Source organism: Folsomia candida, unplaced genomic scaffold, assembly GCF_002217175.1.
Source record: "Folsomia candida strain VU population unplaced genomic scaffold, ASM221717v1 Fcan01_Sc007, whole genome shotgun sequence".
NCBI classification, from domain to species: Eukaryota; Metazoa; Arthropoda; class Collembola; order Entomobryomorpha; family Isotomidae; genus Folsomia; species Folsomia candida.
The window spans coordinates 1848858-1873910 of NW_019091199.1; the positions used below are offsets into that span (position 1 = coordinate 1848858).

Consider the following 25053-nt stretch of genomic DNA (forward strand, 5'->3'; position numbering starts at 1 on the left):
CATATGCAACGAGGGCGGTGAATAAGTACAGTTCAGGCAGTGCGTTTCATGAAGCAAAGTAGTCCGACAATTCGCAAGGAGTTTTTGCAATATTCATCAATCATTACTCATCAAAGAAGGTAACTCATTGCCAGGTGCGTTCTATACGTTTATCGCTATTTTCGAGGTGTGTGAGAGACATTTTCTAACGATTTGCTATAAAAACTACGAAATATCATATCGATTTGATGGTTCTATAATCTGTCAATGTTGATAGGTTGGAGGAACGAGTGATTATGGGACTTGTTTGTGTGGGATGAGGTTAGTTAAGAGAAACAAGGACATTAGTGCATAATACAGCACAGAAGTAATACTTCCTAAGTAAGTAGTGCAATAATATCATTAGTACAAAATGTGGTACCAAGAAGGAAAAAGTCTCCAGAATCATAAACCGACTTATTGGATAATCAGAGTCTCGTCGCATGTCTCATAATAACTTATTGTTAGACCACCAGGTATTTCCATCACAAGTTTTTGTAATAGAAATAGTCTTGGGTGACACTGAACTCAAAAACGGCAGTGCTTTTCATAATGTTATTGTTACTCCAAAAACTAGTGCTACGCGGATAATGAGTAGAAACTGACCATCAAATGAAGCTACGAATAAATACACTTTTGTGGTAAATCGTCTAGCCATTCCAAGAAGAAGAACCCACATCAGTTATCACATAGTAATCTGTGTATTGTAGGTGCATGCAGTTTGAGCTGTAGTAGAGCAAGTGGCATTTTCATAAATTCAGGTACATACTACTTTATTTACTCACACATGCATTTTACCCATAACTTTATTTGTTCATTGCAAGTGATGAAATGTAATAGTACTATTTTGTCCAGTGGCTGAGAAACATTTTATTTTCACTTGTGAGCTATTTGAGGTATGTGCAACTTTTGATTAATTTGCTATAATTAATATTTTTCATTCAGTTCAAGATAGCATTTGTATCGCGCTCTTTAAGAATAGATATATAAAAAAAGTAATAAATCCACAAACTGAGGGTGTCAAATGTCAAAATAGAAGAATCTGTATATTAAGATTAGATTAAATTTTAAGCGTTTCTTGAATGTCAATTAAATTTAAGATGTTTAGGATTAACCAAAGATTACGCAGTTTGAGGAGCAATTGCTTGAGGCAACAGAAATTTGTTTCTCTAAAAACTAGAGCCAGGCGAAACAATAATTACAAATGTTCGTGACGATGATGATGAAGTGTTCATTGGCACTGAGAATAATTAGAAACAGAAACCAATGTCACCTTCCATTCAAAATTAGCAAGATTTACGTTCAAATGACCATGCTTTACATTATTAAATGCATGAATATTCTAAACCTTGCTGGACAGCACTACTCATTTTTTTCTGTCATCATCACGTAGGCAAAAATTTACCGTGTACTTAAGCACAAAAAATATACTTCGGAGTGTGTCTGTAATTAGTGTTTCTATTTTTGAGATTATCTTTACACAAGGATTAATGCATTTCCATGTTAAATTTCCCATTGTTATCGCCACTCATCATTAATACAAATACACAAATAATTGCGTGGCAATATGAGTCTAGCAAATGCATGGAATTGGCTGATTCATTGCTTTGCACGTTCCTATTTAAATTTCATTAGCTTTAAATTGGAGCAAAAAATTGATTTATATCGTGTAAAATGTATGTGACCACCTATAATGTTACATATATATTCATGCGTATGATATTATGCAAATGATACTAACCATAAGAAGTGTATTACATACATCTACATGCATATAATAGGTACATTATTCTTAAACTTGCTATCCTTCACTGTCAGAGATATCACTTTATCCAATTACGTTCTTGATGGCTAGCCAATGCACTTTTTATTAAGACAGCGTTTACGTCATGCAGTTTTTAAGGTGGTTTTGACAAGTGCCATTTATGCATGCAGTGTCCCAATATAGCGAAAACCTTACCTTGATTATAGAAATTATTGCATAGCAAGGAACGACAGCCAGATTTCAGTGTATGTGTTTACATACGTGGGCATTACTAACCTCCATCAATATTCCTTTATGTTCAAAATATTTGATTGAGTCCCATTGGAATTGAAGAACGATTTTCATTGAGTAGCAAAGGCATGAAAATGCAAACTGTAGATCTCTGAAGAAAACTTTTAAAAAATCCTTACTTCATATTATCAGAGTTGAAGCGAATTGTGGTTCACTCCACAAATAGCAGCCTGGAATGAGATAGATGGCCTACAACAGTGTAGTGTATGTGAGTGTATGAATATTTAAAATGTCAACCCTCAATGTCTTGCATTACTGAGAACCTCAGACCTCATTCCTCAAACCCATCATTAAAGCAGTCGAAGGTGTATTTTGTGTACATGATTTAGGTGTATGCAATACCTTTAAGTAAAGGAACTTGACTCAACTTAAGGACGACTAAATTAACTTCAATTTCAGGTGGTTTCTGACCTACGTGCAGGATATTGTTGTTTATCAGTGTTATGAGAGTGCAGGTGTTAACGTCCAGTAGTTCATGTCGTGTTGGATTATGTTATGCAATGCGTATTGTATTGCACCCTAAAATTCATGACATTTGTTTTCGACAACTTTGATGTTTGTTCCGTTCGTTCAAGTCGATTTATTTCCTTTCAGGCAAGCACATGCATGAAAGAATCCGAGGCAGTAATTGGGAAAAGTCGTAATCTACACCGTAATTTCCTTTAATACCCTTCAATTCGAGACAAAATTGCCAGTTATTGCAACAGTTTTACTGGGCACCTAAGACATTGGGACACGTTGGGGCAATAGCCGTCCACCTTTCGGAGAAAAAAACACCGTCGCCAATTAAGTGACCGCCGTCATTATGGAGCATTCGACAAATGACACTACTTCGGGTGGAGCACCGCATCACAACTACAATCCTGGCGATACTGGATTCGTACTCGCGTCCACGGCACTGGTCTGGTTGATGATTCCAGGAGTGGGATATTTTTACTCTGGGATGGCACGGTCCAAAAGCGCCTTGTCTCTTATCATGCTGAGCTGTTGGTCCATTGCTGTTGTCTCAGTGCAGGTAAATTAGTTTGCATTCCTCTCTTTTGCACAAAATGATCTCCAAGTAAATAATTAAAGTTTGATGCGACTCTCAAAATGATCTCCAAGTAAATAATTAAAGTTTGATGCGACTCTCAAAATGATCTCCAAGTAAATAATTAAAGTTTGATGCGACTCTCAAAATGAGCTCATGGAATTTGGAGGTGTAATCCCTGTTCAGAAAAGTAAAAGGAAATGCAGTACATGCGAGTTGCCTGTATTTTAGTAGACATATAGAACATATCCGTTCAGTAATTACGTACATTCATGGGCGTCTGTATTACCAAGAGTCCAATTATCAACACTTTTCCGTCGCCGTGATTGGCCATAAACTGGGCTGCGTCTTTGGTGTCCGTGTTATTAAGCTCTTCATCTCAACCCCCTCCACGACCCTTGCTTTATTCCTGGAAAATAATGTCCTCTTATTTCCTGTTGTGCTCCATTACAGTGGTTCCTGTTTGGATTTTCTCTCACTTTTAGCAAGACCGGGTCCTTTTTTGTGGGGAATTTCGACCATGCACTTCTCAACGACGTAAAACATTGTCATCCTTTTAATTCGATGAAAATTAACGACTCAACAATGAACTCGCTTCTTCTCATCAATAGGTTTACAACGAGCCGAACGTGGTGAATAATGCGATACCAGATTTAGCATTTTGCATTTATCAAGGAATGTTTGCAGGTTAATAACTTTAATAATGTCCATTACATTGTAAGTTTGTACTTATACTTGTTACTTTGTAATCAGCGATAACGCCGGCCTTGGCTATTGGTGCTGCTGCGGAGCGAGGAAGATTTTTACCGACGACAATTTTCATATTTTTATGGTAAATTGACCTAATCTAACCTAACTTAGGAGGAATACGTACGACCTTTTCAATGCCAGATCTTGATGCCCTTTGGATATGTTGCAGATCTATACGAGTGTAGAAAAGTGAAGGATAAGGGTACATGGGCCCTACTTCGCCCGGCTTTGAAGGCGCGCCCGATGCGAAACTAGCCGTACGAAAAAATTCACCAAAAATTCAATTCTGCTTGGATCTGCATAATTTTTGCATATTCTTCATCCCAAATAGTTGCTTTATCATATCCAATAGCTATCCCAAGTATTTTGAAATTTTGTATTCTTTCGAGCCATTCAGGAAATATTCGAAAATATTCAAAGTTTCCAAAAAGCTGATTTTACTATTGTATATGATAAAGCAACTATCTGGGATGAAGAATATGCTAAAATTATGCAGATCCAAGCAGAATTGGATTTTTGGTGAATTTTTTCGTACGGCTAGTTTCGCATCGGGCGCGCCTTCAAAGGGGTGTGGCGAACGAACTAGGGCCCATGGACCTTAATCCTGCTTCACTTTTTCTACATTCGTGTAGACCTGCAACATATCCAAAGGGCATCAAGATCTGACATTGTAAAGGGCGTACGTATTCCTCATTATGACCTCAAGAAGACATTTGGATTTATTATGACTCATTATTATGACATATTAATTTTGAAAAAGGACTTCATGCGTATACGATGTGTTAGCATACTGGACCTGGAACCAAGTAATTTCACTCTTTGCTTCTTGAAAACTGAAATATGTTCTAAATTTATTTCTTGAAAATCTTTCTATGACGTGGCATAGAACGGCTGGGGCGCAAAAATGGTACCTTAAATGTCTTTTGTCGTTCTTATTTGTATTTTATACGCACTATGAAATATATAAACTAAACGAATTACTTGGGTTAGGGTGGTCTCGACTTTGCTGGGGGAACGCCAGTGCATGTGTCGAGTGGCGCTGCGGCTCTGGCGTACGCGGTGATTTTGGGTCATCGCGAGAGGGCTCATGAAAAAGAAGAGTTCAAACCGCATAACATGTCGTGAGTCTTTTTCTGTGCCTTATTTTGTTGCTTTAAATTCTGAGGTCATATCCAGTCTGACTTTATGTAATTGTACTCAGGAATGTCTTTCTGGGGACGGCTTTCCTTTGGTTTGGTTGGTACGGATCCAGGAATTTACAGTTTGCACTGCTTACTATTTAAATATTTAGAATAAATAAACTTATTTTTAGGTTCGGTTTCAACGGTGGCTCAGGTTCGTAATGCTATTTGTAACTCAGTGAAACTTTTCCCTTTTCTTACAAATAAAGTTTACACATTTAAATCTTTATAATTTAAGTTCAAGTTTACACATTCAATGGAAAACAAATATTTCATGAGTTTACGTACCTATTATTTTCCAGCACTGCAACCAAATATTCAAGCAGTGATGGCCTGCTTTGTGACGAACTTGTCTGCATGTGTAGGAGGTATCACCTGGGTCCTGCTGGACTACAGGTATCTAAAACTTAGAAATCAAATTGACATTGCAAAAATGGTCAAGGAATCGAATGAACAAGTTTTTAAACTTTGTAGGCATGAGAAAAAGTATTCTGCTCTCGGATTTTGTGCTGGAGCCGTTGGTACGTAGAAAAAAACTTGTTACCAATTTCAAAGGCGTCCCTTTAAGATGATCATAATAAAGGTGTATGCACATTTATTTAGCTGGATTAGTGTGCATAACTCCTGCCTGTGGATACGTTGGACCTGGAAGCAGGTAAAAATATAAAAGTACAAAATTATGGATCAAAATATTTTCAATTAATTACTTTTTACAGCATCGCATTCGGAGTGTGTGGCGCTATGGCATGCAACTTGGTACGAAACTTGAAAAAATAACATTACGGACATCGAAATCTATTTATAATACTTATTCCAGGCCTTAAATTTCAAGCGGTTCTTGCCTTACGATGACGCTCTCGATGTTTTTGCTGTGCACGGTATTTACGTTAATCTCTATCCCACGCTGACTTGGGAATTAATTAAAATGGATGTCTGCAGGCGTGGGTGGGATTGTAGGAAACCTTTTGACTGGCATATTTGCACAAAAGAGCTACGCATTCGACACCATCGAAGGTGGTTTCCTTGATGGGCACTACATGCAAATTGGTAAAACAAATAATACAAACAAATACAATAATATGTGATACATAGAAATAGAATATTTACATGTAATGCCATGTAGTACACCAGTTGGCGGATACTGCTGCCGGACTTGCATGGAGCTTCGTAGTGACTTTCATAATCTTGTGGATTATGAACAAAATCCCCGGACTTAGCCTCCGCGTTGACATTGAGGTGGAAAGGGCTGGCCTTGACCAAGCAGAACATGGGATTAGGTAAGGTTATTACTCGTACTAAATTAGCAACAGGACAATTGGACCTACAAAGGAACATCTTTTTTAATTAACAACCAGTTGTTACGAGCATGTGGAGGATGTCAAAGGGATGAGTCAAAGCAGTCAGATTCAGTTTGGGAACATCCAATTTGGAATGGGCTCCAACAATGGGAATCATCAAAATGCTCAGTACAATTACAAAAGCGGGGTCGTCAGCGTTGGCCTTCACAATACGAATGCATTTCAGGTGGAACAGTCAAGATTATAGATTAATTTCACCAAGATTACTTACGAGTTAAGACTTTTATCATTTTTTCATCAATTAATATAATATTTTATCCATTTTATTTTAATTAAAAGTTTTATTTCACTTTATAAATCGTGCGTACACATAAGCATTACATGTATTATTTTTATGATAGACAAGAAGATTAAAATTTTATCATGTAACATTCACAAGAAAATGAGGCAGTTTTAGGAGAAAAAATAATTGAAGCGCAAATAAATATTTGAGAAGTGTAGCAAATAAAGAGCTTTCTGATGCATTAGTAAATGATTACCCTCGATCCTAAACTTCTGCCATTTTGCTTTGTCATTTTTCTCGAACGAACGCTTAAAGAGAACTATAGAAAAAAGGGTTAAACAGTTTTAGGCAGCTACTACTGACTGAACTAGTAAATTGCTTTCATTCCGCCGGGATTTTCCTTCAATTTTCCCCCAACCCTGAATCGTCCCTACATGATTCATGATCGGCAACTCAAAATAGTGCAGTCATTTTGTGCAGATGCAAAACTCCAAACAAAAGTAATAAGTCATCTCCGGCTGTGGGGAAAGCTGTTTGTGAGATTCGTATTAAAATTCCTTTATAGTCATGTTTACAAATTTCTCCTGTCGTAGCAGGTAGATGCGTGTATTTGAGACAAACAAAGCCAATCATGTATTTATTCCTATTCGTACTTTTCAGACCTTTCCAGAATTTGTATAGCTGGGACTTAACCCTTGGGTACATACTTATCATAGCTACAAAATTTCCAAAACCTTTTTCGAAAGGAGAGAATTGCTGGACTGGTTTAGAAATTGAATTCAATTTTATATCCACATGAAAACAAGGAAGAAAATGGGTATTTTGAACCTCTCTCTTGAAGCTCAGTGATTCATAGAAAAACCAATTTGTAGTCATTCACCACCATTGCCATCACCCATAAGGGTCTCGTGAATGGCGTTCCCATTTTCAATCCTTCTATGTGTGTAACATCGTTCCTCTTCCTGTTGTAAACTTTTCATCATTTATCTTCAAAATTTACAAGTGTCCTTAAAACAGGGCGTTACCCAGTTTGGAGTAAATCTTTTCAAAGAATTTTCACAACAGTGAGTAAAAAAAAATGTTACTGCAAGTAAAGCATAAGACTCGGCTTGGAATGAATATCCATTACATTAGCAAATCCGAACGTGATGGTCCGCCGTGCACTCCGGCTTAAGCCAGTCAGAAACAGGGTTCGGAAAAACAGGGTTTTAATCAAAAAAGTAACGACCCATGGGTATTGATGGGTTGCAAATGCAAATTAAATCATACAAATTCTCCTTGTTAGAATTTGTTTCTGTTCAAAAATTTTATTATTTGTATCAAATGAAAACTGTGATGGCAAAGGAAATTGTCAATGGTCAATTTATTCGGGGCTTCCGAAATTATAATATTGACGAAATGAAATTCTAATCCGTATTGAAATAACTTCGACTAAATTTTGAGAGATGTTTCAAACTTTTAGAATGTAGTTTTACTGTAAATCCCAGTTAAAACCCAATAAAATCCAATAAAACTCAAATAAAACCCACTTCGCATGGTAAAACCCAATGGGTTGTATGCCCAAAAAACCCAACTCAATAAAACCCTGAGTCAGAATACCTTGGTCAGGAAGGATATGCAGTGTATGTTCATATGTAGTAGAGGAGAAAGTGGAGTCTCCAGAGCCCTTCTTCTTCCTATGCGCCCTCCTCTCGTGAGATCAAATCATGCATAAACAATTGGAAATTGAATGGACTTGAATGGATTCGGATTACTTACTTGAACGGTTCTTGTATTCACTTGACTCCACTTCCTTCCAACAGCAAATGCTGCACCCATGTCCATTCCATGACTTGACTTTTCAGCCCCCTTTCTTCCTCTTTCATCCGCTGTATATTTATTTACAGGACAAACTGCCCCAAGGAGGAAAGGTTGGCTGCATAGTTGTAACGTGTGGTATGACCTGCGTAAGGAGTGGTCAAGCCTTTCAACCAAACGGGGCACCGAAAATTTGGCTGTGAAATCATGCAGCATGTGGATGGCATATTCAAATAGAAATTTGATTTATGTATTATGAGATCTCTCTCCCGCAATCGGTTAACGTTGACTTTTCACTATTTATGCAAACATCAAGCTATAGTCGGATTTGTGATTTTTGCTTTTCGGTGTGAGGCAAGATTTCAACGCAACGCATGCACGGTTTCAAAGGTTTCAGTTTATTTCTCAATATGAGTACGACCCAATTTGCAAATGGATTCTCTCCTTTTGAAATGATCTCAATTGGCGAAAGATACTTTAAAGACAAATGTGACAAAAGGCTCGTCCTTTCAAAGAACCAGTGGTGCTATTTTACATACATGTCTCTCCAGTTGTGTAAAAAGGTCTCGTCCACCTGATCCATGTACCTTTGTAGCAGGAAACTCAATGTATTATCTGAATGGGCATAAAGACCAAATGCATATAACGGGAGAAAGCTGTGGAGCCTTCCCAGGACCGGATTTGGGTACACATTTCAAATTATATGAGTCCATTATAGAGAGGAAAACTGCTGCTTTTTCACTATTTTCATTCCTTGTATGTGTGTGTCTATATTTGGGGGAAAAATTGGCGAAAAAAGTAGATCGAGTCGAATAATGTTGGAGGGATTGGAATAATTTCTTGCGAGCTGAGTCAGACTGGATGGGTAGTGAGCGAGGGAGGAGAAAGAAAGTGGCAGAAAAGGAAGATTGCGAAGGAGAACTCATGTTTACGACCAAACGGACATATCAGCAACTATAAAGTCGTCCCTATCTTGGGAGCCAATCGGCCCTTACGATCATCCTATTTCAACAAATCTACCATTTCCATTCCATGCTGATCATCTCTTCTGTGGCATCATCATCAACTATCAGCAGCAGCAACCAACATTAAGTAGCTTGCGGTGCATCCCATGGTCCTCGTCCACGACGACGCCCACTCATTCGTCGTATCACCAGTGCATCATCCGATCCCAGCCTTATTACAATATCGCATCAGGTTTGTCTATGTACCAACAAATATGCTGATCGCGGATTTGCATAAATTACGGACAGAAGATTTCTAGTGACTTTTCTGGTAAGAGAAAAGAGTCAAGAAAAGAAGGGATAAGATCTGAATGTGACGGATACTTGTGCATATCTCACAAACATAATTCGGAAGTTGGTCCTCCCAAACACAATTGTTAACTAGAAAAGTTAGTTTGATGGCAAGGGACTTGAATGAACCGGGGAGCGAGAGGGAGAGAAAGTACTAAAAAATCCGAGTCTTCTTGTGGTTAATTCTGCAGCTCCACCATCAGTTCATGAAAATAAATGGCGTATCTAATTATTTGACTGTGGGGATATCAAGTCGAAATGAGAACGAAGCGATGGGTTGGCCCGTGGCTGGGCTGGGAGGAAGCGGGGGCGAGCTGGGATGATGAGGAAGGAAGGATGACTATTGACTTAAGAAGACGACTGGATAATTTTATTTGAAGAGGGGTGCATTTCATTGGCACTTTTTCTTCATTATTCGCCATAAGTGATAGCCTAGTGTCGGGGAATGCATTTGGTCTTACTTTTATGAGGGGCATATATCTCACAAGACCACACTACAGCCACTTTTATGTGTTTTCGGCCCTCCTCTGCTAAACGAAATGACACACAACCATGCGATCCACTGACGGTTACGACTGCTTTTTCTTTCTCCATTTCCAAACCTGTACCAGCAGCATCAAACAAATAGCCGGTGGGTGGTCCATTCGAGCTGTCGTCTTTGTGATATATCACAAATTTTCGAAAGTGCAATAATTTAACTCTCGAAATTAAATAAATCTATTTTTCACACTGATGTGGCAAATTGCAATTGTCACTTGCACGTCAAGTGCAAGCTTTTCCAGCGAGTTGTACTCCAAACATAACTTTGTGAGCATTTTCAGTAGAAATAACCAGATCCGAGTCCGACCAGCCCAACTCCTACTTTCACCGATATTTGAAGCGTCCCCATTTGAAAAGAAAGGCAGCCCATACTTGTTGTGGAAAGAAATGAATAAAAGGTGAGGAGTGCGTTGGAAGGAGAAGGAACAATGCGAGGGTCGTTTTATTTCTTCTATTTATTCAACACTGACACAACAGAGTGAAAGTATCAGCCGAGGAGAATAAATGATTCCCAATGGATTAATTCGAGGAGAGGTGGAGTTTATATAATACATATGAATGGTCTGTTTTAGTTTTCTCCTTCCCTGTAGCCAGCCCCAAGCTCTCGGTAAGTATGCACGGCTCCAAGAACGAGGAAGTGGAAGTGCACCCACCATTTCACACCATTGCAAATACGGGGGAATAAATTGAGCACTTTTATATTCCCTGATATTGCTATTACTACATTATTATCTCAAGTATTTTGGAGGCATTGCCATTAGTGGTTGCTCCAGTGTGTGTTTGGAGGGCATGTTTGTTGACCAAAGATCTCTCCGACTGTCATATTATTGATTCAAATTATCACAAAATGCTTAACTGTTTCCAATTTTTGTCAGTCTGTTTGTATAAGAGGAAGGCGTCCATTTTATATAAAAGTTTCTCTAATGACACATTAAATTCGTGTAAGCTGTCCATCATTATTTTTCACCCTCAATTATTTATTGTATTCTAATATGTTGTATAGTCAGAAATTCGTTATGTATTTATCTTGTGTGCACAGAAATGTATTGAATCCTTTTCCCCCGAGTGGTGCAAAAGAATTCGGTAGCACGGAAACTGTAACAAAGCCAACTATAACTAATGCTTACTCGAAACTTGGACGATTTGGTCCCAAGTCGGTTCCCTGAGGAATTTTGATAAAAGAAAACATGACACGTTTGCAACGTGAGCCTACAGCAACGCTTTGCTTTACAGGTCAATAGCAAAATGTCGCTTCTTCCACCATGAAAAAGTACTTTGAGTAAGCAATTCCTGCACCGACTGATTTTTGACGAAGCTTATAATCCCACAAAGAAAATACTTTTTTTCAAGTAGGTCCATCAATTCAGGTTTTTCACGAAATATAAAAAAAATATCCACAATGATGATCATTATACAGTCATCTATCGCAAACATCTATCTGTATTTAAGCCATGTGAATCCTAATCTTCGGCTTTTTTGAATAGGGTAAAACCATTAAAACGAAATGAAAATCAGCACAAAAAATTCTGGGAGGATATCCCTTGAGCCTTCTTTCACTTAGGCCTGAGAAAAGAATTTGGTGGTGGCTGGTCTGGACTTTGGGAGGATATTGGATGAGTGACCAGCGAGGAGAAGTGGGGGGAGGAGAGGATGGGAATGTGAAGCTGCGGGATTTTTTTTTTCTGAGAGAATGCCCGATGGAGAAAGCAAAGGGCGGAAAAGACTAATCACAATCTCACACGGATGAGTGGACTGAGACACCGCAATTTTGTGGCTTTCACCGCCAGACCAGTCAAGGTAAAGAGTCACACACACACGGGACAGAAGAAGAGAAGGCGTAGAAAACAGAGAGAGTGATATGGCGATGATCACGATACTCAACGCTATATACACACACACTTTCTCTGATGAAAAGGATCTCTCGACCCACCCCAGAAAATCTTCTCCCAGAGTTGAAGTCGTCAAGAGAGAAAGAGAGAAAAAAAAGTAAAGGAATTTGAGGTTGAGAAAATGGTTGAAAATGTCCACGTCCCAACAGCGTGCACATTTAAAGTGCCATTAGCCCAATAACGAACCGACAACCCGACAGAGACAGACATTGCATTTGTGTGACGATATGCATTTTGATACTTGCGGTTTTAACCCACTTCCTTTTAAGCACTATAAATATTCCATTTTTAGAACAAAATTAGTCAATCCTCATCTAAGAGTTGCGCAACTACTTATGAATTTAATTAATTGGATAGATGCGTTCAAATTTAGGGTTTTGTCTCACATTTCACTTGATAATTTCTGAATTGGATATAAATATTCCGAGCATCATTTTAATCTCTAGATTGCCATTCATCCGATTGAATGGCACTCACTGGATAAAACTGAGGAGGAAGAAACTGCGAGTAGATAAAGTTTTGGGAGTGGGAGCACACTCTTCAGAGGTCAATAAAAAGGGAGGGAATGAGATATCTCCAATAACTTTGAGGACCGTTTATCATCTTCCTTTTCCTCCTCCTCCTCCTCCTTCCAGCAAATATATCAAACGAGGCCATTGCATCTAATAATTGCTTCTCTCCCTGCATTTCCCATCCGTCCTAGATACGCATGGAGATTGTGCACCCAGGAAATAATTGGACGAAGGGGTGGACCTCTTGACAGTCATTTTCTTTGCAGTGATTTACAATCTTGAAATAAATATTGGGTCCTCCATTGTAATCGCTCAGTGTAGAATTTTGCATTTTACAGCCTATATGACCAAGTACTACGAGCTTTAAACCGCTTTCCTAAACTTTACGTGTATTTACTTGGCATTGAAAATTGCAACCTTTGCTGCGTGTATATTTAATCATGTCTACTGAAAGTAAACTCGTCTTTGATGTAATTCCTGAATGTAGTTGATTCTCAAAATCTGTTTGATTATATTTCCCATCAAACGAGCCCAAGTGTCGATGAGAAAACTACTCCGGGTAAGAAAATGGACAAGAGTGAAGAACTTTAATAAGAGCCAAGTGGCAAACAAATGAGAAAGAGGATCCACTGATTCGTTTGTTGACGCGTCGCTCGCTCCCCTCTCAATTAATCTCATCTCCACGTTCTCTCATTTGCCCATTTGTTTTCTATATCCAATCCAAGAGGCAAGTTAGTTTGTCACCATCCGACTTTCTTTTCTCCGAGCATCTTGGCGTCGAGCTGAGGAGCATGACGACATAAGAAATGAATTGGGAAAGGACAACATTGACTTTCATTACGTTAATGAGTCGCCAGTCACTTGCTACTTCAAATGGATTGCATTGAAAGCCTTGATTTTTCAAAGGATCTCTTCCTCCATGTTCCCCGTAATCTCACGCCCATGTATTTAGGTCACAACAGGAGTCGAGATTTACTGCACACAATCTTCGCAGAGCTGCTACAGGCACAGGCTGATTAAACGAAACTAGACAATCTATAGCTGAGAATTACAGATCTCTGCTCAATTTTCAAAGAAAATTAACTTTCAAATGAATAAATACCAGAGGTCTATATACCAACATATTGCGACATTTGGCTTGTCGTTGGCAGACAGTACTTTTTAAATAATTCAGCCCTCAACTACGAGCAAAAGGGAATTTTTATTGACTAGAATGTCTTCTATTACATTTGAAGAGTACAAATCAAGGGTGCTGAATGTATGCCAAACTATTCACTCTGCGAGCAGATTTATTATTAAATTAGATTCGACGTGAGTGGAACCTTTGACAAGGAGCAGAAGGAAATATCACTTCATAAGTTCTTCTCATAATGCAGATGCCAAAGTGCCATTTAATTAAGTAGTGGAAAGCGAGGAGGAAATGAACATCCGATAATTAACTTGACGCAAGCAATGCTGGAGGAAGAATTTGATTAGGAGCGTCAAAAATGATTCTTATTACGTTAGCACCGGCTGCTTTGATAATTTTATCGCCTTACGACTTCCTTGATGTCAAATTAACGCGTCCTTTGTGTCAGTTGCTGCAACACAAGTTGAGCTTATTATTATTTTCTTCATCTCGGCTCACGGAATGGAAGAAGCACATCCGATTGGAGCTCCGGCCGAATGAGATTCATTCGTTCTACAGAGAACAAAGTAAACCCCACGTGTCCTTACTTAATATACTTAATGTAGCAAAGCCATTCTCTTCATCTGCCCATTTCTGGAGACATTATTCATATTATTACCTATAAATCCTAGCCAGACGTTCGACAACTGAAGGCAATCCACCCATTTTCTCTGTAATCTGAAAGGAAATAAAAGAGTCGACCAATAATGCCAATGCCATTGTAGCAATGGGAGACGAAATTGAATAAAACTCTTTTTGGGACAAAAGAGGTAAAATGAAAGAAGAAAATCCTTTTTGCAATTCATGACTCAATTTTACCACATCAGGCAGAGTTGAGACTTGGCATGAGAGCTGGTGAAATACATAAGTCAATGCACAATCATTGTGAAAGATCGAGGAGCATGGACGAGGAAGGAATAAGAAACTTAAATTGAGTTGGATTGAAGCAATAATATTAAATTATTTTTTAACATACTGAACCGAACATCTAATCATTCTTCTTCGCAACCCCATGCTCACTCGTCGAGAGATATTCCGCGAATCCTAGCGAACATGAAAGGCTGGTCTGAAAATTTCCAATTTCAAGAGCTCAAATGAGAACGACTTTTTATGATGTACTTTGATCATTTCAAAAATATAAAAATGCATGAATTATTACGACGGAGAAGACGGATACGTGCATGCGTACCTACTTATGTAGATTGATGCATAGGTGACCATACAGAGATGAGCAAAAAAAGATTATTCAAATTTATCCAGGTAATTTGTAATATATAATATTTGCTTCGATTTAGCTCCATAAATGTATCTTCATTAATTGCAAATCCTCCCAGAATTTATGTTGTACTCGGTTCAATGCCGCTTCCGGCTTTTCCTTTGCACGCACGGTCTGTGGGCAAGCAGCACATTTCTGGTTCGGAAGCCTAACTTTGTTAATAGCCCTCATCATTATTATTTTATTATACTGCTTCCACTGCTGGGTTGAAGCTAGCCCCCTGTTACTACTCCTTCTGCTAAAAGTGTAGGTTTGCTTTCACCAAAAAGAATCATCAGCTCAGCGTATCAAGTTTAATGATCATTATTATTAGTCTGCTCTCCACGTTGGGCTGAGGAGTATGTGCTCAATGTAACATAATAACACACGACCTATTCGCTCCATGTACATGTTTTCCGTCCCACAAATTGCATAAGAGGCTAATCTTGCCCTGGATGGAGAGAGAGAGAGAGAAAGAGCGCTATGGATGTATAAAAGTTAAGGAGAAGAGATTTAATGACGGGGTAATGATAATGGAGATGGTAATGAGGGAACCAGGCGGAGCGGAAGAGTAAACTTCATTTTCATTTTCTGAGCCTTTGTTTTCTCCTTTTGTCCAAGGAATTAGCCAAACATGTTGTTACTTACTTGGTTCGGAATTTATGCATGGCGTCAAATAACCTAGTAGCACTATTCTCTGCATAGACGGTTCATAAATCAGGTGAGATGAGGTAAACCAAACATGTCAAAAGTTTAATATCTTATAAATATCAAAACATACGAGAAAAGGGGATATCGACCAAGGCTGAGATTAATCTGCCCAGGACAAACTAAATGTTAAAATATCTGAATAATTCTAATGCGTGATTAAAAATCAGGGATTTGCAATGCACAACGCAGCCCAGACTTTATGCTCCACCAGATTACTTGCGTTGGATGGAATGGTGATGGTGGAAGGACAAAGCTGTGTGTCACGATCAGGGCGACCGTATCATGTATCACACATTACCCGACCCTGCTTTCACTCTCAAGAGTCGGAGTGTACGGAGAGACTGAGGAGCAGCGGATGAACTTTATTTAACTAAACAATTTGTGCAGAAGCATGATATAATCACATTTCAATGCTCACAGACCAAGTGTTGGAATGGAAATATGCGGCAAGTTGGATTAGATGAAATCACATCGTTTTCTCCTTGGTCTCGTCCAAGGAAAGTGTTCCCAGTGGAGCGTTTTGCGGCCGGACCACTAAACTAACTTGCTAAACTAAACTGCGATTTACTGTCTCTTCTCTCTCTCTAAATGAGTTAGTCAATGCCGTAAGTTTTCATGGGAAAGTCAACCGTGTTCTTGTGGAGAATCTATGCATGCGACTTTGAGAATAAAATATAATGCAGAAATTGCAGATTGGGTGAGAGCAAACTTCTCTCTCACCATTAATGTCGCGAGGTTATTAAATTAGGCCAAAATCCTTGAGAAATATTTGAATATCCTTTTTATTAATTAATAGAAAGCTCTTTCAGTTCATAATAGTCATATTTATAATAATACATTTATCGTAAGAATAGTATTTAACTACTTACTCGTATATTTACCCAATTTTTATCATCGGTCCATGTTTTTGATCAGCAGACATTGTCCACTGTAATAATTTACCACGTACACAATGTTACAGTTACCTACCCATTATATCTTGTAGAACATGTATTCAAGTCGTTAAGTGAAATATGACACGTAATATTTTTATATCACTTATCGGCTATAATAATATTACCCCGTTATAGCGATTTTATTATTATTATTACGTTAACAGCAAGTCTTCTACTCTATAAGTGGTTCATTTAATTTGTTTGCGTTTATAATAATTGATATCTGTAGAATATATGCAACAGTGAAATGCTGCCCTACATTCTACTAATTTAGATTGTTCACAGCGTATATCCATTGATTAGTTTGTATGGTGAAAGTCATAGCTTCACTGGTACTTGTTAACGTTCGACTTAATAGAAACTGGTGACATGCATAACTTAACGACAACTTAAATAAACAACAGCAAGGATATATTTAGTTGCAGACACTCTTACACATTAGTTCAATATGTAACTCTAGCAAATTAATCTACTTATCCGTTGACTCAAGTTTCCCAAAGAATTATGTACGGACTTATGACGCATAAACATATACATACACATTATAATAGCACGGCTTTTAAGCACACACATTTTTACATACCTAAAATCAAAGGAACAAAGATATATATATGTATATATTTTTAAATAATTTGTAGTTTCAGCTCCACATTTTGGTAACATAAAAGTGAAAGTCAAGAGTAAGTAAGTCGAAAATTAAAGCTCCTTCTAAATAAATAACCTACATTTCCTAGCGTATTTATTTATTTATTTACTTAAATGATATAATAAGCAAGGATTTGGATCTCATTTAAATTTTTGGTAACACATATTTAACAAGAATGACTATGCCCACACGTGAGTGCGACTGTTAAAGCCGGTCACCCTCAGTGCAAAAATTATTCCAATTGACTTGGCTAGATAAACTCATCAAATTGACTCACCTGTGCGTAGCTGTTCTGCTTTGTAAAAAAACATGACATTACGTACGTACACGGGTTGCCGGCGCGTGCAATGCAAACTTATGGCACAGTACATATATGCAAATTACAATACATAAATATACACTACATACAAGTACGACAAGAATAATATGTAGTAACAATAAGTATACCTACACGGATGGAATTACCATTGTAACTAATAAATAGTAGATGCTGCTGACTCAAATAATAAATATTTAAGGTAGCCCTAAAAATGTACATCAGTATAGAAGATAAGTAAACAGGATTCGTTTCTCTCTTTTGTTCAACATTTAGCAAATTGATAAATTAATTAGTACGGAAACACCAATTTGAGTCCAGGAAAAGTTGCAGTTTATTACAAATTAAGAGGGAATTTCTTTTGTGCCGAATTTTGAACATTTTCGAGTAAGCGAGAGTGTACGTACAGGAATGAGTACACGCGTTGTTAACTGGTGTGAGGACACAGGGAATAAATTTTGTTTTGTTTGCATTCAACTTTACTTTCGCCCATTATTCTGAACGGTAGCTGAACAAAAGAGACAAAAGACTTCTCTCCTACTTTGTGAAACACGATGGTGCATTTCCATAATTCCGTAATGGATAATAATAATAATATGACCATGACCATTAACCCTGCCAGTCCACAATGGGATCTAAAATCTAGCTAGACTATAATATGCTGGCTAGTGAATAAACTCTGGAAACACAAAGTAAAAGGTTGTCCGCTTTTACTGATACTAAACTAAACTACAAGGACGAGAGTGCTGCTAAAGTAAACGGTAGCTCGAACGAAATAAGTATATATCGTATCGTGGATGGCGAATATAGAGGAATCCAAATATAATATTAAAGTAAACACCAAAGGTATTTGCCACGGCTGAAGGTATGCTAAACGACTGGTACATTAAACGACAGTGTACATTGTAACTCGGTAATAACGACGTGACATAAAACAGGGGACAGAACAAGTAGGAAAGGAACAATGAGGGGTGGATGGGCACACCACAACATGCACAGAGATAATAATAACGTATAAAATAACGGGACGGGCGTAGGTAACTAACAAAACGGCACGAAAGAGAGGGAGAGCGACACCATTTGTAGCAGATTTATAACATAATTACAACATTAATTTCGACCATAATTCACAAATGAATTTGAAAGTGGTGTTGGATGGAAGAGGATTTGCAGGTTCGAATTTGGTCTGGTTATTTTTTTGTGTGATGGGTCGCAGAAGAGAAGAACGAAAGTTTTGCATGTCAAGCCAATCAAAATATGGACGAAGATTTGCTTCAAAGAATGAACGATCATATCAATTCAGTGACACTGAAACAAACAAGTAAACAAAACGAACATTAATTTGCGGTTGCATTTTACACTTTACATTACATTGCATTGACAGAGGATACATGATTGACACAAATATGTCTCACTAACATACATAAATAATAAGTAATACGAATAGATATGCCTCTGAAGCATGTGTTAAGCATATGGAGCAGAAGCTGCCAGCGAGCAATAGCAATATATAATAAATATGTAGCAACAGATATTAAGAGTGTGGTGCCGAATTATAAATCTTCAAATAAGTATCGTGCCTTTCTCCTGACTTTCTCCATCATCCGAAAATAGGGAATACTGCAAGTTTAATATAGCTTTGGTACTGAAATGCATGAAAGTACAATGGACCGCATGAAAAGCATACTTATGTAGAAATACTGATAATGAGGGAATGAAGGTCAGTGGAGTGCTGTTTGAAAAACGAGTTTGCATATCGTAGTGAACAAACGACGTTATTACTCATTACACTTTCTATCGTACTCTACAATTCGTAGAAGCTCGAGGTCAGTTCTGTAGACAATATATAGTAATAATTCTGCAAGTTGATATTAATGTATCGCGCAAATTGAAAAGAAATAAGCATTGGATTCCAAAATTGCAATTTCGTTAGGAACAGCTACCATTGAATATATGTATGTAAAGTATTACGTAAAAACCCTGTGTATTAAGAAAACGATCCAATTGCGAATGAATCTATGGCTAAGTTATAAACCACGATAATACGTATCCATATATGCGCTAATATAACCTGACACCCTGCGTACACGTACATATATTCACACATACATATAATTAAGATTAGCTTGCTTCCAATTTTTGCCCGATACTAAACATGTTCGAAAACAAATCAACTATTCGCAAATAGTTAATTGGTCCAAATCTGAATCTACTTTTGGTTAAGGTGAAAATTGTCACAGTTCATCACATGATGTCAATCAGTTATGTATACTTACTTTTAGCTACTCCCTAAAATTTTACCTTTAAACCTAGAACTGGATTTAATCTAAACTTGCTGAAAAGTAGACTTGCGTAACTAGAAGTAAACTTAAACAATTGAATAAATAAGTAATTCGGGTGATGGTTAAGTACTTCACCGTTTGTGATACTATTGACTGATTCATGATATCATTGTTTCCTTTGTCTCGCCTTCTCAAACTAGACGGACTAGATTATATGTATAACTAAATTATAGTAATTTGTGATAATTTGCGTAGTTCTTGGCAAGTAAAAGTTTCAATTGTCATTTCACCTCTGGAATACGTACTAAGATATATAAGAACATAAACAAACTCAATGCAAACTAATTTGGCACTTGTAAAATGGCTCGAGTTTTTTGCAATAATGCAATATTATGGCAAAGCAAAAAAAAATACACTGAAAAAATCAATTTATCATCATCTGGTATAATAAATAAATTGAATAACACATTTTATAGTTGTATAAATAACAGTCTATGGGAATAGTAAGCAAGTGTTGAATAGTTGTAGAATAAGCTTTAAATAATTAAAATTAACTTTATCATGGCATTTTTAAATGGTTAAGTCAATTACAAAATCAAGTTTTGTACCATCGTCAGTATTAGAAAAATTGACAGGTCCGTCTAAAGTTTTAAATAATTGGAGAGGCGATGACTATTTATACGAAGAACGGAATATCCTGTTTTACATAAAATTATAAAGTTCCTTCTTTTCAACTAGGGTCAAGAAGTAGTCAATGGATAGAGAGCTACACAGCTAAGAATTATAGTATACTTGTCAACTAAATGAAAAGCAAGTGAAAGCCATGAATTTAATTGTTTTATCCTTACACAGTCTATTGTTGGTTGGTTTGGTTCTTGGTTCATAGCGGAAGAATTCGTCATCAGGGTCGGGATTTTGTTGATAATGGTTGAAGACTTTTCGTTAGTATTGATCCAATTGGTGATTGATTGATTTGACTTTGACAACACTTTTTCGATAGCTCAGAATTCTTGTAGTTTGTGAGGAAATTTGAAGAATAATTGTGGTGTCATCAGTGTAAATGGAAGGGTATAAAAGTTGTTTTCACTTTTCGACTTTCTCTTTCTCGGTAGGAATACGTTGAAAAATAATATTTTCTCTTTGTAAAATAGTTTGTAATTGGTAACTCGTAAATTGACCTGAACTGGTTGTTTACAAATACTAGAAAGATCTGCGATCCATCCGTCCAGTTGGATCAATGATAATGAAATAATTATATTAATTGTGAAACTTGGCGTTTTTGGTTAGATTTAATTCTTATATTGACTTGTTTCATTTTGATTGGCTTTTCGCAACGTCATCGTCATCATCACTGCACTTTAGTAAGGTTTGGCAGCGTCCTTGGGACGCTTTAATTGGACTTTCAAACGCTTCATACCAATTTGGAAGCCATTCATCTGTTGAATAGCCAGCTGGGCTGACACTGGGCTGTCGTACGACACGAAACCTGCAAATTGAGAATTTACACCGTGAAAATTGGAGACATTTCTAACACCTGGGACGTTTTTTCTTCTGCTTCCCAAGTCAAAGCCAAGCTTATGTATAACAAATCACGTAGACACACATCGCCATTAATCCTCGTGCAAGGAGCAGACACTCGAGAGAAAACAAGAAATGTTTTTAAGCACGACTGTGCTGATTGATGCGTGCCAATACTTACCGAAACATTTGGAAAGATTGGTTTGCTTATCCACAAATACTTTGGCAGAAATCACGTTTCCATAAGCTGAAAAAAATAAGACTTGTTAGCGAACGTATAGTGTTTGAGTCTTCTTAATGGTGTAGATATTCACTACACATATTCTTTTCCTGGCAAAGGAGTTTGCAACAATGAGAGGTGAAAACTTAAAAAAACTTACCTTGAAACATCTGAGCCAAGTCCAGATCGCCTATATTTTGCAATTTTATTAATTTTTCGACAATAGAATAAAATCAGGAAACACTACTACAACGTAGAAACCTACCACACTCTGGGGTTAAATGATACACGAAAAGGTTACTGCCATCGGGCCCTTCGCTCTGAATTTCGTCAGAAAAATAAGGTAATTAATTGACTGACCAATAAATAAATCAATAAAAATAAGTGGGTTACAATTTGTGTGAGTCAACGTACAGTGAAGATTCTTACTTGTTTATTGGCGACGGGCTGACTTCGAATAGCACCACCCGAAAAAGAACTCAGTCCTGCATAATAAAAACAACAAGTTATTCATATGCACATGTTGCATAAGTGGTTCAAACTAATTATATAACACCCGACTCTTGCCAGGCAAACTTATTAACAGAAGAGCACAATTGACATAAAAACATAAATCCATTGGGCAACATGTATTGAGCAAAATGAACAAGACAAGATATTAACATAATAATGTTCACACCTGACTGAAGTCCATTACCAATTGTAAGCCCGCTAGTCGACCCCAATGAACATCCGTTAGCACCTGCATAAGTGAATTCTGGTCACATCCAATCCAAGGAGAAATTGCATTCGAAAAATGAGGTTGAAGTCAACGCAAGGACAAAACCAACCAGAACATAAACACAAAAAAAACAAAAAAGAAACGTGTTAATCAAATACAGGAAAAGTTATCATGAGAAACAAGGAGCAAACAACTTGATTTTTTGTTACATATAATACAGTTACTTATTTATGTAGGATTATTCAAATACAATGTACAAACACAACACAAAACACGTCAATAACCCACATAAATACGCACCTATGGATTGATTAACATACGCAAGAAGAATTAGGGGTACTCACCTGAAGGAGAAAGTGAAGCGTGATTGCCTAAAGCCGCAAGAGTCGCCAGATTGACGAGATGGTGCTGATTGTTGGGGTTCAGATTGGAACTAAGGGCGAGAGCAGCGATAGTGGCCAAGTCCGATTGGGATGCCGACGACCCCAAACCCGCGATTCCACTTGCACCCCCCGATCCCAGCGACCCAATTCCCCCAAGTCCACCCACGCCAAGGGGGCTCAGTTGAGAGTAGTAGCTCTGTGCTTGGGATTGTGTGGGCTGTTGCAGTTGCTGAATGATCTGTTCCAATTTCAAAAGCCCCTGTGTACAAGTCAACCAAACCCCACGCTTGCCAATATTTTCTCTTTATGGTTGATTATAGTATAAGAAATCGTAATGTAGTATACAGTAAACGCTAATGTTACAAACTAACTGATGATGTTTATCATGCAAAAAAATGAGCTATACATAAACAGCACGAAATAATTGGCATTACAAATTTACTGTGTGTATCGGAAGTAAGTAAGTACTACTCGATGGGCTGGGCATGCATTTTAAGAATAAAACGGTGCTGCAGTTCAACTCAGCATTAGAAATAATCAATTTTGAACAAAAAACTACCAGAAAGTGCAGAAATTATTGGCCAGCATAAAATATAATGAGAGCAATTACCGAGAAGAATGGTTGTGGTTGGGACATGGGAGCAACCGCAGTAGCAGAAAGATTTCCCATAAGCGTGGATTGAATGGTTTGTTGGCGCTTCTGATCCTGGAATAAATTGTTGTAAATAAATACCAAAAGTATAATAATGACTTCAAATGAGCATCTAATAAGTATTTAGCTCACCTTATCTTTTTGGGTGTCGGCGAACTTGACTACGATAGGGGAAGAGCAGCCCTGAAAGCACAATTTATTCACATAAGTACGTGCAACAAGTATACAATGCAATATGTCAAAGTGATGGGAAACAAAAGATGAGTGATCAGATTCTGATTACTTGAGAAACTATCGAGTCTATTCATTCCCCATTTACTAATTAACGGGATTAGCTGCATTTGATCGAGCGAGTGTACGTAATCTCAATTTGTCACCACATAACATAAAACACAACGAAAAGAAAGAAACACATATCAATCAGTAAAATCTGGTCGTTCCTGGAGTTAGTCAATTTCAAGCTAAATTTGATAAGCAAATAACAGATTTAAAGGGGCTCAAACTCCTCTTTTATACTGACAACAAACACATAAAATCAAGGTCATGAATTTAAATATTCAAGTTTCTGCCAAGACTTGACTGCTATTTGAAGCAAGCTATAAATCATTTACTCGTACACTGGGTGAGATAAATGGTGGCTGAAAACACGGCTGAGCTGAGTTGGCAAATCTCTCCTCTAAAAGTAAATCAATCATCATCAGCAAGTGGATAATTGGGGTGACATGGTTGACAGCCGTAAAGAAGCCTAGAGTGTCGTGGTGATGGCAAGTGGGAGGGAAAGTGATGTGGTGAAACATATAAGAAAAAATGGGAAAATTGATGAATTACTCGCCTGTGTGGCAAGCTGGAGATGAGGTAAATGCGAAGTGATGACGAAGGGTATAAAACTAGTGGTAGCAGACAAGTTAACTTACCTCCATCGTAATACTGTGGTGAATCGCTTTGATACTATTCTGAGCGCTTTGTTTGGACGCAAATGTCACGAATGCACACCCTGGCACAACAATAAAGACATTACATACATTAAAACATATAACACATTTCACATCCATCAATTACACTAATCACACGACTACCTATTTATATATGTACATAGGTAATGGTTGTGGTACTAATGAATACACGAGGCACCACCATACAGACCGGTCGTGCACATTTACTGATATTTAGGGATGGACTTTAGAGCAACATATTCAGTCAACTAAACATGTGGAGGGCCAAAAACTAAAATGAGACAAACACTACTGCTAATAAATATATACATGGTTGTACATATACGAAAAAAATACGGAAAAATAATTTCGAACAACTGGGCTACAATATGTATGCTCTAGTACTTTATTTAACGGAGAGCAAGTGTCAAAATTGGATCGACCAGTTACAATTCAAGGCAAATGAATAAAACACTCAACATTTATGGCAGGAAAGAATTGTATGCACACATTTTTTCAACTGTTCATTACCAAACAAGAGGTCATGTGCCGAAATCAGGTGAAAACTGGAGTTTGTGCATGTGCGAGGAAAAGCTTAAAAGGAATTGCCCATTGGTGTAGAAGAAGAGTTAATTAGTCATGAGTTGGAGAGTCATCGGCAGTTT

The 25053-nt window shown here is 37.6% G+C and overlaps 2 protein-coding genes across 13 annotated transcripts in view; one reads left to right on the forward strand and one right to left on the reverse strand.

Moving 5' to 3' along the window:
* Window positions 1-490: 490 nt before the first annotated feature.
* Window positions 491-6871, forward strand: LOC110851591 (ammonium transporter 1). Of its 2 annotated transcripts, XM_035853921.1 has the most exons (20): window positions 491-659; window positions 729-779; window positions 874-914; window positions 2669-3089; window positions 3558-3641; window positions 3716-3791; window positions 3858-3936; window positions 4615-4660; window positions 4741-4761; window positions 4845-4975; window positions 5056-5094; window positions 5167-5189; window positions 5338-5431; window positions 5510-5556; window positions 5639-5690; window positions 5752-5791; window positions 5853-5913; window positions 5975-6082; window positions 6159-6312; window positions 6391-6871. In XM_035853921.1, the coding sequence occupies exons 4-20, from the start codon at window positions 2880-2882 to the stop codon at window positions 6578-6580; spliced, it is 1455 nt and encodes a 484-aa protein (XP_035709814.1). In that variant the 5' UTR covers window positions 491-659; window positions 729-779; window positions 874-914; window positions 2669-2879; the 3' UTR covers window positions 6581-6871. The 2 variants fall into 2 exon arrangements, with proteins under 2 accessions (XP_035709814.1, XP_021955133.1); XM_022099441.2 differs by having other exon boundaries at window positions 491-779.
* Window positions 6872-16549: 9678 nt separating this feature from the next.
* Window positions 16550-25053, reverse strand: part of LOC110852515 (probable serine/threonine-protein kinase DDB_G0282963) — a 75782-nt gene continuing 67278 nt past the window's right edge. The window contains exons 10-20 of one of the 11 annotated variants that reach the window (XR_004835346.1): window positions 24371-24450; window positions 23589-23639; window positions 23415-23510; window positions 22766-23063; window positions 22380-22457; window positions 22115-22185; window positions 21966-22020; window positions 21861-21890; window positions 21662-21727; window positions 20811-21448; window positions 16550-17888 (exon numbers count right to left, since the gene is read on the reverse strand). Coding sequence is in view for 7 of the 11 variants with exons in the window: in XM_022100606.2 (XP_021956298.1) it covers window positions 21321-21448; window positions 21662-21727; window positions 21861-21890; window positions 21966-22020; window positions 22115-22185; window positions 22380-22457; window positions 22766-23063; window positions 23415-23510; window positions 23589-23639; window positions 24371-24450 (953 nt within the window). In the remaining 4 variants the exon portion in view is untranslated. Of the gene's footprint in view, window positions 18989-19956; window positions 21449-21661; window positions 21728-21860; window positions 21891-21965; window positions 22021-22114; window positions 22186-22379; window positions 22458-22765; window positions 23064-23414; window positions 23511-23588; window positions 23640-24370; window positions 24451-25053 lie in introns of those variants that run through there. The other 10 variants (XR_002548136.2, XR_004835345.1, XR_002548135.2 and 7 more) reach the window with 10 other exon arrangements.